General features: G+C 43.6%; 1 protein-coding gene across 1 annotated transcript in view; it reads left to right on the forward strand.

Moving 5' to 3' along the window:
- The first annotated feature begins 5,012 nt into the window (after positions 1–5,012).
- LOC120998058 (major facilitator superfamily domain-containing protein 8-like) overlaps positions 5,013–14,723 on the forward strand; it is a 119,201-nt gene continuing 109,490 nt past the window's right edge. Inside the window, 1 exon segment of the mRNA XM_040428528.1 lies at positions 5,013–5,231. Coding sequence (XP_040284462.1) covers positions 5,207–5,231 — 25 coding nt within the window. The 5' untranslated portion in view covers positions 5,013–5,206.

A 14,723-nucleotide genomic window follows, 5' to 3' on the forward strand; every position in this document is an offset into this window, starting at 1 on the left:
CCCCCCTGTCATTGATCAACCCCCCTGTCATTGATCAACCCCCCTGTCATTGATCAACCCCCCTGTCATTGATCAACCCCCCTGTCATTGATCACCCTCTGTAAGGCTCCATTCAGACATTTTTTTGGCCCAAGTTAGCGGAATTATTATTTTTTTCTTACAAAGTCTCATATTCCACTAACTTGTGTCAAAAAATAAAATCTCACATGAACTCACCATACCCCTCACGGAAACCAAATGCGTAAAATTTTTTAGACATTTATATTCCAGACTTCTTCTCACGCTTTAGGGCCCCTAGAATGCCAGGGCAGTATAAATACCCCACATGTGACCCCATTTCGGAAAGAAGACACCCCCAGGTATTCCGTGAGGGGCATATTGAGTCCATGAAAGATTGAAATTTTTGTCCCAAGTTAGCGGAACGGGAGACTTTGTGAGAAAAAAATTTAAAATATCAATTTCCGCTAACTTGTGCCAAAAAAAAAAAAATTCTATGAACTCGCCATGCCCCTCATTGAATACCTTGGGGTGTCTTCTTTCCAAAATGGGGTCACATGTGGGGTCTTTATACTGCCCTGGCATTCTAGTGGCCCCAAAGCGTGAGAAGAAGTCTGGTATCCAAATGTCTAAAAATGCCCTCCGAAAAAGGAATTTGGGCACCTTTGCGCATCTAGGCTGCAAAAAAGTGTCACACATCTGGTATCGCCGTACTCAGGAGAAGTTGGGGAATGTGTTTTGGGGTGTCATTTTACATATACCCATGCTGGGTGAGAGAAATATCTTGGTCAAATGCCAACTTTGTATAAAAAAATGGGAAAAGTTGTCTTTTGCCAAGATATTTCTCTCACCCAGCAAGGGTATATGTAAAATGACACCCCAAAACACATTCCCCAACTTCTCCTGAATACGGCGATACCACATGTGTGACACTTTTTTGCAGCCTAGGTGGGCAAAGGGGCCCATATTCCAAAGAGCACCTTTAGGATTTCACAGGTCATTTACCTACTTACCACACATTAGGGCCCCTGGAAAATGCCAGGGCAGTATAACTACCCCACAAGTGACCCCATTTTGGAAAGAAGACACCCCAAGGTATTCCGTGAGGGGCATGGCGAGTTCCTAGAATTTTTTATTTTTTGTCACAAGTTAGTGGAAAATGCTGATTTTATTTTTTTTTCATACAAAGTCTCATATTCCACTAACTTGTGACAAAAAATAAAAACTTCCATGAACTCACTATGCCCATCAGCGAATACCTTGGGGTCTCTTCTTTCCAAAATGGGGTCACTTGTGGGGTAGTTATACTGCCCTGGCATTCTAGGGGCCCAAATGTGTGGTAAGGAGTTTGAAATCAAATTCTGTAAAAAATGACCTGTGAAATCCGAAAGGTGCTCTTTGGAATATGGGCCCCTTTGCCCACCTAGGCTGCAAAAAAGTGTCACACATCTGGTATTGCCGTACTCAGGAGAAGGTGGGGAATGTGTTTTGGGGTGTCATTTTACATATACCCATGCTGGGTGAGAGAAATATCTTGGGAAAAGACAACTTTTCCCATTTTTTTATACAAAGTTGGCATTTGACCAAGATATTTATCTCACCCAGCATGGGTATATGTAAAAAGACACCCCAAAACACATTCCTCAACTTCTCCTGAATACAGAGATACCAGATGTGTGACACTTTTTTGCAGCCTAGGTGGGCAAAGGGGCCCATATTCCAAAGAGCACCTTTCGGATTTCACAGGTCATTTTTTACAGAATTTGATTTCAAACTCCTTACCACACATTTGGGCCCCTAGAATGCCAGGGCAGTATAACTACCCCACAAATGACCCCATTTTGGAAAGAAGACACCCCAAGGTATTTCGTGATGGGCATAGTGAGTTCATGGAAGTTTTTATTTTTTGTCACAAGTTAGTGGAATATGAGACTTTGTAAGAAAAAAAAAAAAAAAAATCATCATTTTCTGCTAACTTGTGACAAAAAATAAAAAGTTCTATGAACTCACTATGCCCATCAGCGAATACCTTAGGGTGTGTACTTTCCGAAATGGGGTCATTTGTGGGGTGTTTGTACTGTCTGGCCATTGTAGAACCTCAGGAAACATGACAGGTGCTCAGAAAGTCAGAGCTGCTTCAAAAAGCGGAAATTCACATTTTTGTACCATAGTTTGTAAACGCTATAACTTTTACCCAAACCATTTTTTTTTTACCCAAACATTTTTTTTTTTTATCAAAGACATGTAGAACTATAAATTTAGAGCAAAATTTCTATATGGATCTCGTTTTTTTTGCAAAATTTTACAACTGAGAGTGAAAAATGTTATTTTTTTGCAAAAAAATCGTTAAATTTCGATTAATAACAAAAAAATTAAAAATGTCAGCAGCAATGAAATACCACCAAATGAAAGCTCTATTAGTGAGAAGAAAAGGAGGTAAAATTCATTTGGGTGGTAAGTTGCATGACCGAGCAATAAACGGTGAAAGTAGTGTAGTGCCGATTTGTAAAAAAGGGCCTGGTCTTTAGGGGGGTATAAACCTGTGGTCCTTAAGTGGTTAAAGAGGACCTTTCACTAGTTTAAAAACTAACTATATCAGTGGAGTCTCAGGCTATGAGCTGTGCGCTACGATTGGCCAGCGCTGCAGCAAGGGACAACCCTAATACAAAAACTCTGCCCAGTATAACAGAGGGAGCTGCAGACACCGGAGCCTACACCGGGTGAACGGAGCGGTGCCCAGACATACTAGTAAGTGCAGGGGGACCCCTGGGCGCCGCTCTGCCCACTGATATAGTTAGTTTTTAAACTAGTGAAAGGTCCTCTTTAATGTGACCTATAAACTTTACCACTCAATTGAAAAACAAACTGAAATCTTTTAGGTGGAGGGAAGAAAACAAAAAAAACTAAAATAATGTGGTTGCATAAGTGTGCACACCCTCTTATAACTGGGGATGTAGCTGTGTTCAGAATTAAGCAATCACAATCAAAATCATGTTAAAGGGGTTATCCCATCATAATGATCACTGTTAAATCTGTTAATGATTTGACAGTGATCATTTTTGTAAATATACTTTATTAACAAATTCCCACCGATTAGGAGAAAATTCATCCCCACTTACCTTATTGTTGTGACTCGGTCTCCCCTGGTTACGACCACCCCTCTTCCGCAACATCCCGATGGTCGCGCTTGCCCAGAAGACTTCTTCTTTTCTCCCGGCCGGGCCACTCGCTGTCCTGAACGCGCACGCTGCCGCGCATGCGCGACGGTGACTTCTTCCCGGCCAGAATAGTACAGAGCTGCGAACGCGCACGCCGGCTCTGTACTATACTGGCCAGAAATAAGTCACATTGCGCATGCGCGGCAGCGTGCGCGTTCAGTCCAGCGCGCGGCCCGGCCGGGAGAAGACTTCAATCAAGATGAAGCCCGCCCCCAGCCAGAATCCAGGAAGTGAACGCGCGGTGGCAGCAGGTAAGTATGAAAACGCAAAGTGGGATAACCCCTTTAAATAGGAGTCAGCATACACCTGCCGTCATTTAACCTCTTGTGGACACAGGACATACCAATACGGCATGATGTCCCGGTACTTAAGGACACATGACGTACCTGTAAGTACGGCGGGCGGTGATCGGAACAAGGTGCCTGCTCAAATCATCGAGCAGGCACCCTGGGACAATGCACGGGGGGTCCTGTCAATTCAGACTTGCAGTTTGCGGTGTTAACGGGTGGTTGCGGCGGTGGTCGGAGGCGCCATCGGGTCCCCGTGCGGCTGTAAGGGGGACCCGATGGCATGGCACTGCATTGCGGTGAAGAGCCTGTGAGATCCAGCCCCTTGGATCTCACAGGCCGGAAGCTGTATGAGTAATACACACAGTATTACTCGTACAGCCAATGCATTCCAATACAGAAGTATTGGAATGCATTGTAAAGGCGATTAGACTCCCAAAAGATGAAGTCCCAAAGTGGGACAAAAAATAAAGTGAAAAAAAAGTTGAAAAAATCAAGTTTCCCCCCCAAAAAAATCAAAAGTTTCAAGTAAAAATAAACAAAATCGTCATTTCCCCCAAATAAAGTAAAAAAGAAATTGGTAAAAAAATAGAAAAAAAAAAAAAAAAAAGTATACATATTAGGTATCGCCGCGTCTGTATTGACCGGCTCTATAAACATATCACATGACCTAACCCCTCAGATAAACACCGTGAAAAATAAAAACTGTGCTAAATAAACCATTTTTTTGTCACCTTACATCACAAAAAGTACAACAGCAAGTGATCAAAAAGGCGGATGCCCACCAAAATAGTACCAATCTAACCGTCACCTCATCCTGCAAAAAATTTGCCCCTACCTGAGACAATCGCCCAAAAAAATAAAAAAACTATGGCTCAGATGAGGACGGCGATTACTATGGGATGAGCACTTCCACAATGGAAGCGCTCATCGCCCTGTGCTCTGCCGCCGCCCCCCCACTTGTGAGCAGGGCTACGCCACCTGGGTCGATCACCTCACTTTGCCTAATTGGCAGTGCGGCCCTGCTGGAGCCCCCTAAAATGTTGCCCCCGGGGCAACGCTCCTCCCCCACTGTGTGTATATATATATATATATATATATATATATTTATATTATATAATATATATTAATACATCTGTATAACAACCTGGGGACATACATGGGCAGCACTTAATATATAGACATGCATTACAGGGGATATGCATATCCATATATACACCCATACACTGGGCCCATATCCTGGATATACAGGGGCAAATAATACCCCTTCCCTCTACAGGAATCACTCACCCAAATGATGCACAGGCGCAGGGCTTTATAATATGACCCACCCTATGCGCCAAAAAGGCAGCAGGATTTGTAATGCATCTGTACGCCACATATCATACCGCTATACTTGTTTCCTGAGCCCCCACTGTACAGGCGCCTGTAGCCCACACGCAGCAGTGCCTGGCTGTGATCTCTCAGCGCCCTGACTAATAAAGCTTGTCTCCTTCAAACAGCCGGAGTCTGGGGAGAGCAGCTGCCGCTGAGGCACCATGGCAGCCCTGGGGCTTTATAGGCCAGGCAGTGCGCCGTGACTGTGGCCCTGAGGGCCCCTGTGCTATCAGCTGTAGCCTGGGGTCATAGGTCCGGGCTGATATATAGCCGCAGGAGATAAGTACGCATCCTGTATGTAAAGCAGCCGCATCTGACACAGACTCCATGGAGCCGCAGGCGGACCCTGACAGTAAGACGCCATAATGTCCTTTCTATTGGGGGGGGTGCAGGTGCGTGCACTGGTATCCCTGTCTGCAGTAGGAGAATGGAATCCCGATAATCTGATAATCCGGAACCATTGATTCGTTATGCAGATTGGCGATCCTGTCCCAGGAATCTGGCGCTCCCTGTGTCGTCTGATCCGGGATGATTTCTGGGCTCACCCCGGTGTACTTGCGGTTAATAGATGCATGCCTCCCAAGTGTCCCTCTTTTTGACCCGTGAATTAGTGCATAAATGTGCATTAATAAATTTACTGAATTGCTCTTTTCTAAACTATCTGTATGGTTTCTACCTGTATATTAGACCAGAACATTATTATGTGCAATTCTATCATCTGATGATTCTGCTAATATTTAAATGGCTATTGAAGTGCAAGAATAAAATTGTCCGAGGGGCTCCACATGCTGTAAAAAATAAAGGAACTTTGGCTACTTTCACACTTGTGGCAGTGATCCGACAAGCAGTTCCATCGCTGGAAATGCCTGCCGGACCGGCAATCTGCATGCAAACGGACAGCATTTGTAGACGGATCCGGATGCGGATCCGTCTTACAAATGCATTGCAAGAACGGATCCGTCTCTCCGGATGTCATACGGAGAAATGGATCCGTTATAGGATATAAAAGGTCTGCGCATGGACAGATCCGGCATTGCTGTATTGCTAAGGACCTGCGAGCTTCTATTGGCTGATAAGGAACATGTGACCATGAGTATGGCAGTTGGGATATGAAGAAATTCCTGCAGGCTTGTATTGGCTAATGTAGGTCATGTGATGAGACATGGCTACAGTGTACATTGTGGCAGAGTTCTGAGCTCCTTTGTCCATTGATTGCAGTTACCTCTCATAGAGGTCGGGTGCCGGCTATGCGATTCTGCAGCCAGTACCCGCCTCCTGTATTTGAATTAATAAGTGAATTAACTTCATTGGTGGTACAGTGCGCCCCCCCCAGCCCCAGTATGAAAATCATTGGTTGGTAGTGGCAGCTTCTAATCGGAGCCCCAGTAGTGTAATCCTGGGGCTCTGATCGGTTACCATGGCAGCCAGGATGATACTGAAGCCCTGGCTGCCATGGTAAGCTCCCTGCTGCCCTGTGTACTATGCACAGGGCAGCAGGGAGAGTGTGAGATCCTATTCACCCTAATAGAGCTCTATTAGAGTGAATAGGACAAGGGTTCTAAGGGGGCTAATAGTAAAGGAAAAGTAAAAAAAAACATACACCAAAATATTAAGTATAAATCACCTCCTTTCCCAATTTTATATATAAAATATATAAACAATAAATAAATAAACATATTACATATCGCCATGTCCGACAAGTCCAAACTATGAAAATATTAAAAAATATCTCCTATGCGGTGAACGTCGCAAAAAAACCCCCAAAAAAACACGCACGATTTGCCATTTTTTTTGTCACCTTGTCCCCCCCAAAAATAGGATGGGACTGTTCTATTATGGGCCGGACGTTCCATAAAATGCGGAATGCACGTGGATTTTTTTTGGCGTTTTTTATTTTTTTCGCGTGGTATCGAGTATCGCAATACTTTTTTATAGTATCAAAACCGAATCAAAATTTTGGTATTGAAACAAACCTAATCGTTATTGTGGTAAATTTCTTAATATCGTGGAAATATTTTTAATATCGCCCAACCATAATCCCATGTCGGACCAGCGCATTTGCACACGAGCAAAGTACCGTACTTTTCCACACTTTCGCCATTTTCTTTGTGACATGTCATTTAGGGTCCATTCACATGTCCGCAATTTCGTTCCGCATTTTGCGGAACGGAATTGCGGACCCATTCATTTCTATGGGGCAGCACGATGTGCTGCCCGGATCCGGAATTGCAGATCCGCACTTCCGGGTCCACAATTCCGATCCCCAAAAAAATAGAACATGTCCTATTCTTGTCCGCAATTGCGGACAAGAAAAGGCATTTCCTATGAGAATGCCGGTGATGTGCGGTCCGCAAAATGCGAAACGCACATTGCCGCTGTCCGTGTTTTGTAGATCTGCAAAACACACACGGATGTGTGAATGGACCCTTAGAGTAAACGACTGCTCTGCCTGTTTCTCCTGTGCTTAGTTAGATATTAAGTGACAGTATTCCACTATCGAGGCTGTAGTTTTCAGCCAGTCTGTTCCTCCATTATACATTCGGGAATTTTTATGATGACTAGTAACTTGTTTTAGAATGTGGCCCAAAGCCCCCTCTACCTTTGCCATTACTAATGATTCCAAATCCTGCCAGGATTAACAAATGGCACTGGCTTTTCATCAGGGTCTGGAAGCTGTTTGAGCATGGCTAATTGATCACCTGGACTCCAGGGTCTATATTCTGAAATTTAGACCCTCTGGGATGTCATTTGGGGCTCCGCAGACAATGGTTGCCTAGATACTGGTGCTTCAGGAGCCAGTGAAGTGGTACTTAGTGTATTTTGGTGCTGATGGCTTGTACCGCTCTCAAAACTACCGACTCCTTCCCCACCATTCAGCCTGCGTGTATGGGGCGGGTAATGCAGGGTCAGGTTGTGTCAAGGGTGCCCGTGGGTTTAATTGTGGGGCACCCAGAGTTGCTGGAACTTTCTACCACATGGGATCTAGTTACGAGATTACCGTATTTTTCGCCCTGTAAGACGCACCTAGGTTTTAGAGGAAGACCATAAGAAAAAATATATTTTTCGTTAGACCTGAGATCAGCAATCAGACCCCCAATGTTGATCAGACCTCAGCTCACAGCCCCAATCAGATATTCCTTATTTGCTTCTCTGCAGAGTTCCTCAGCAGCCTGTTCCCATTTTTCTGCAGTCTGTTCTAAGCCTTCATCTATTAGCCATCCCCTACATTCTCTCTTAAAATTTCTCCACCGTTCAAGATGTAGACATCCATTTTTACACGTTAGCTTTATTTTCAATTTTTTTCACATCCTTTCAAAGCACCCATTCTTACTCTCTCACTATTTGTCTGACAGTTTTCCCCTTTTGTCCACCTTGGTGTGGTCCCCATGGTCTGTCTCAGTGCTATCAGGATTTGGCTCTGGCTCACAAGACCCTTCACTCCCCAATCCCTAAATTACAGTACATAATTTGCCAGCCAGGCTTCCTCTAGGTCCTCCTCCCTCGGATTATAATCCTTGTGGTACACCTAGTCTAGGTCCTCCTCCCTCGGATTATAATCCTTGTGGTACACCTAGTCTAGGTCCTCCTCCCTCGGATTATAATCCTTGTGGTACACCTAGTCTAGGTCCTCCTCCCTCGGATTATAATCCTTGTGGTACACCTAGTCTAGGTCCTCCTCCCTCGGATTATAATCCTTGTGGTACACCTAGTCTAGGTCCTCCTCCCTCAGACAGTCTTTCTGGTACACCTAATCAACAGGTCTATAATAACCTCAACATGGAATTGTTCCTTACTGATCTTGAAACAACCAGACAACTAAATTATCACTACACTCAATACTATAGTCACCATCTCAGACTTACTTCTATCCTTCCCTACATCTTTTCTGTATCTTCTTGGGGATGTTTTTCAATCTGCAGAGTCTAGTCTTTTAGTTTTGCCCTCCGAATTGGGAATCCCTCTCTCTCCAAAACAGGCACTAAGGCCACACTTTAACTCCAATTACCTCTCCTTGTCCCTGACTCGTCATGTCACATATGAAATGTCACACCTACTGGAATCCCTTATAAATCAGGGACCTATTCATTTGTCCCTACTAGATCACTCACATTCTTTCACCGTCTCACTCAGGGATTCTCACGAAACAACATTCAATCTATATCTATTCAAATGGAGATTTATATATTTATAATTTCGGATACCTGGCTTTAGGGATTTTTTTAGCACTATCCCATTGCAACCCACCAACAAGATGAAGAATTCCTCACTCAATTCCCTGTTATTGTATGTAGCCCTAACAGATATTTTACAAAACTAACAATCGTGTATAATTCGTACAGTTGGTTTGTTAATTCTGTTAGGAGGATACAATGCTTGCTGCATTCCGGGAGTGCACAGATCCACTTACCAAAACGTAGCCATGAGCCACGCAGACCGGTTACTCAAACCCCAGCGTCCCTAGATTGCCTCAACTCCAGACTCAACTAACTGCACTGCTCACTGCACTTGAGGAATGCCCCAGGCCGCTTACTGAAACAGTCGTGAGACACAATACCAGTTGCCCGTGACAAACCCTGGTCTGTGGAGACTGTCTCAACTCCACATTAGCAGCATAACCTTAAACCAACATCACATCAATATCACAGGTCTTTGGACAGGACAATTTAAAATATGGAAGACCAGATCTTAGCAGTCAAAGCAGGGAGGGTCATTTTGTAAGAATACATTTCTTACCGTACAGCTGCGTTCTGGTCTGTCTGTCCCAATGGAGGTCATGCCTTGGTCGATCCGAATGGCCTTTCTAGATGTCTCTTCCCTGTTCGGGCGCCATTTTCTGTGGTCGCAAACCGACCTTCTGATGTGATGACTTCTCCTAATAGTTCGCAAGTTGAGGATTGAGGTCATGACACAGAGACACATACATGATGTGTTCCTCATAATACCCCTGCTTTATTATAATAAGCCGGTCACGCATTTATACACACAAAAAGCAGTAACAGTGTCATAGTGGAGACAAGCTTGAGTTACTAGGTCCAGTTTGAGATAAGGAAAATGCAAGGATCTGCATGGGGGCAGTAGGAGCCCACTGTGAAATGTGTACTTCTTCCTTCCCCCTTCTATCTAAGACCAGGTTATTCCTATATATAAAATGAATACATATACACAATGGATGCTTTCCCTCACAGTGGCACCATTGGGCCTGGTACATTTATCATTTACACCAGAAACTGGCACCAATATGTCAGCAATCTGGTGCGCGTTACTGCTGGAGGAGACATCTAACTTACGACGAGGGTCGTGCCTTGTCGTAAATGAAATGCGTAGTCTAGAAACACAGGCCCTGTAACTATCAGCGTAGCACATGCCGGTCTTGATAAATCGGGGCCAGTGTGTTTTATCAGAGTAGAAGTTGTTTTCTATTTCTTCATGAGAAATGTTTCTACTATTTAGACTCTGTTTAAATTATTTTTTTATTCAAATTTTTAAGGTTCAAAAAAGTAATTCTGTTTTACAATAAAATGATAATGAAAATCCATATCATAAACATAAATAAGATTGGTCTACATAGCATTAAATATCATGACATGTATTACAATGGGATTGTACAACAATTAAGTATTAATGTAAGAAAGAAAATTTTCAGTTCTCAGACTGGCTGCTGAAGACTTTGGTAAATAGGGAACAGTTCACTGTGAACCTTTTGCCTTCTGGTTGAATTCACCAGGGTCTGAAACGTGAGCCGTGTGACTTCTCTACATTCATATTGTATATATATATGCATAGTACTGAAGTAAGAAGAATGATAGGCTTCATTTTTATTACATATATGAGGCTTAACTGACGTGGTATATAAATAAAGACTTCTAGAACCAGGGCCCTCAGAGAACATTCTGGAAGCAAAATAATTCATACCTGTCTCTGTTGATGATTCTCTCAGGTATACCATATTTCTAATTTGGAGCTTAGAGTAGTTCATTTTATCAATCGCTCTAACACCCCTATAGAGAAAGAGATGTCAAAACGCCTAAAAAAGAGCTACAGCATGCTGGATTTTTGAAAAAGCAGCAAGAAAAACAAAAATGCCACCTTATTACCAAAGTCCTCAGGACATGTTTGTGTCCTGCATTTCATATTTCCTATCAGTGGCTTACATAGAGAAATAAGGGCACCATAGCAAGGATCAAACCAGTCCCCCACACAGGACAGAAGGGTTTCCGCCTAAACCCCTTTCAATGACCCTTGGGCATTTTTTTCACTACCACATTTGCTAAAAGTTGTTCCTTTAGAGCAGGGATCAGCAACCTTCGGCACTCCAGCTGTTGTAAAACTACAATTCCCAGCATGCTCCATCCATTTGTATAAGAGTTTTTAGAAGAGCAGAGCAAGTATGCATGCTGGGAGTTGTAGTTTCACAACAGCTGGAGTGCCGGAGGTTGCCTACCCCTGCTTTAGAGGGTAGAGTCCTGATCAAGTTTTAACCCCCCAGTAGAAGAGGAGATGACCCCAGCTGGGCCCCCTCTTGCCCTGGGCCCTATAGCAGTCCCATGGTCTGCCGCTATGGTAGTTATGCCCCTGTTTACTATAGACAGCTAACATATGGAACTGGCATTTTACTGCAAGAATGCTGCAGAAAAAGATCAAAAACCTATGTGAAAGCACCCTATGGCTACCTACATACGTTGCAGAAAAAACACAATGTAGCACAGTACCAGCAAAGTGTATGAGATTAGACAAATCGCTTTGGTTGTTTTGTTCCGTGCGGAAATCGGCCTGCTGGATTTTACAAAAGTGAGATCTGCAAATAACACATGCACATTTTGTAGAAGATTTGGTGCAGAAAAGCACAGAAATCTGCACAGAAATTAGTGTGGAATTTCTGCAAGACATCCCGCGCCCTTGTGCAGGTAGCCTAAGTGGATTTTCCCGAAAGTTTTATTTTGGTGACCTGTTCATAGAATAGTCCAGTACAAGTGAATGGGAGATAGCTGCAGCAACCAGGCATGGCCACTACACTCCTGGTTGTGGTGTGCTTGGGAGTCGGACCCCCACTGATCTGATAAAGGTGACCTATTCCAAGGATGGGGTGACAGAGGAAGCCTCCTCTAACCACGTCTCCGACCACTGAGATGCCATGGTTATTATTGACTGTAATATGCAGCTGCCACCCGCCGCTGATGGCATTGCCACACTTTGTGCCCTCTTTATACCCCACTGTACATTTAACAGCACTTTATAACAAAGTGTGGGAAGAGGTTAAAGAGGACCTGTCACCGCTCCTGACATGTATGTTTTAATAGGTTCAAACATTCCCCATGTAATAACAATTCTGGAGAATCTGTTCTTATGGCTCTATGTTGTACCATTCCCTTTATTATTTCTACTAGAAGTTATGAATGAATTGCTATTAGCCTTCAGTAAGGGTAAAGAGGGGATGTAACAAGTTTGGGGGGTGTACCTGCAGACTTACACTGTCTAGGTTAAGACCAGGCCATTTACTCTCCATCATGAAAAGGCACATTTGTTTTGTTTTTTGTTTTAGTATGTATGTGGCTTTGAAAGCCAGAACTTTTTTCCATTAGTTTTTTTTAAATATACTTAGCTTTTTTCTTGTTTGGTTATTTACATTAGTTTCCCTGCTGGTCTCTGCCTTCTGGTCCCATATGGACATGCGGGCATCTCCAGGCAATTCTTGCGTGACCAGATGGGAACAGAGACCAGTGGGAACCTGGTAAGTGTTGGAACAAGAAAGGCAGGGGTTGTTGAATGAGAGTATGGCTTCTTATATTTTTTATATCCCACTCTGAGGCCTTTCCCAATAATTTGTAACCCCTGAACAACCCCTTTTAATGTTTGTAGTAAAATGTGCTGTATCAATAGGTGCAGTCATTTGTAGGATTATTAGGCCCTCCCATCTTGTATTTATTTGTGAAGCATCTATTAAATGTGTATGCTTTATTAGAAGACAATCTTGTGATGAAAAATAAAAACCTGTATTGACTGAGACACTAATTGTTTTCCTGTTGAGGTTAATTGAACCTTTTGGTTCTAGAGGAAGCTTTATAATGATGAAACATCTCTGTTGTGTTTTATTCTGAAAAAGCACTGATTGAACAGTTTGAGGCTACCACCAGATGGTCTCTTTGTGGTAGCCTTAAACTGTTCAATCAGTACTTTTCATAAGATTTTTCCCTGGTGGTATGGTGGTAGCCTTGAACATTTCAGTCAGTGCTTTTTCATGAACGAAAGCTAATTTGAATATCTTTCTCAGAAACCCAAAGGTATGCAAATTAACTTTTATTCCAAAAAGAAAAGAACACTAAATCTATCTAATGCCCGCAGATGTATGATATGCTAATTTGCATATATGTTTCACAGAAATACCCCATCTTTACTCCTTTACTTCCCAGCTGCATTTTCCCTACAATTTCAAAAGCAGCTTGTTTGAGTAGTCATACTTATTTTTAATTCTTGTATGCAATGTCAGAGACTGTAATAACGCATCTATAGTCATCATTGATGGCTGTTAAATCAGTGGTACGCTTTGGAATCATTCTCATGGGTATTTAGAAGAAGATGAGCCGTGATGTCTAATGTTATAATGTCACAAGGTAGGTCTCTGCCGCACCTTCTTATCTTTATTCTATCCTGCTAGTAATATATAGGATGCAGATATAATATGGTCAGTGCTCTGTCAGCAGCCCCAGCCTCGTGCTGCATTGTATATAATAATAGTATTAGCACCCCACCGTTCAGTGACAAGGAGTCACCTGCTAGAAACCATTATCTATAGCCAGTGTACTGCCAGCACCTCCACGTGGCGGTGACATTATAGCCAGTGTACGCTACAGGGACCAGAGGATGATTTGTTTGCATGGTTTTCTGCCCTGGTCTCTGAGTGACAGATTTTGTGGTTTAAGAGGTTAAAGAGGACCTTTCACTACAATTAAAAATCTAAACTAACTATACAGACATGGAGAGCGGCGCCCAGGGATCTCCTTGTACTTACTATTATCCCTGGGCGCCGCTCCGTTCTCCCGGTATAGGCTCCGGTATCTTCATATGTTCGGCTCAACTGGGTGGAGCCTGCCGGCGTCTCCTTCTCCCAGGCTGTAGCGCTGGCCAATCGCAGCGTACATAATAGTAAGTACAAGGAGATCCCTGGGCGCCGCTCTCCATGTCTGTACGCTTAGTTTAGATTTTTAATTGTAGTGAAAGGTCCTCTTTAAGTTTCACATGTTGCATTGTATTTTACCTTTTAAAGGGGTTTTCTGAGACTTTTATGCTGATGACCTATTTTCTGATGGGTGGGGGCAGGGCCGGCTCCAGGTTCATGTGGGCCCTTTGGCGATAAATCCCAGTGGGCCCCCATGAGGCATTTTTTTACATTGACATGTCCCCCTGTGGCTCCTACACGGTATAATGACCCCCAGTGGCCCCTATACAGTATAATGACTACTAGTGGCCCTTCACACAGTATAATGACTACTAGTGGCCCTTTACACAGTATAATGAACCCCCAATTTCCCCCCCACACACTGTATAATGACCACCTGTGGCCCTGCATTCAGAATAATAACCCCCAGTCGCCCCTATTTTGAATAATGACCCCCCCAGTAGCCCCCACACTGGGGGAATACTGTATGGGGGGGGGCTCTGGGGGTCATTATACTGAATTGAGGGTCATTGGTGATCATTATACTAAATGGGGGACACTGGGGGTCATTATACTATGTAAAGGGCCCTCACAGTATAATGACCCCACAGTGACCCTCCATTCAGAATAATGACCCCCAGTCGCCCCCACACTGGGGGTTATACTGTATGGAGGGGGAACGAGGGGTTA

The sequence above is a fragment of the Bufo bufo genome, chromosome 4 (assembly GCF_905171765.1).
Source record: "Bufo bufo chromosome 4, aBufBuf1.1, whole genome shotgun sequence".
Classification (NCBI taxonomy): Eukaryota; Metazoa; Chordata; class Amphibia; order Anura; family Bufonidae; genus Bufo; species Bufo bufo.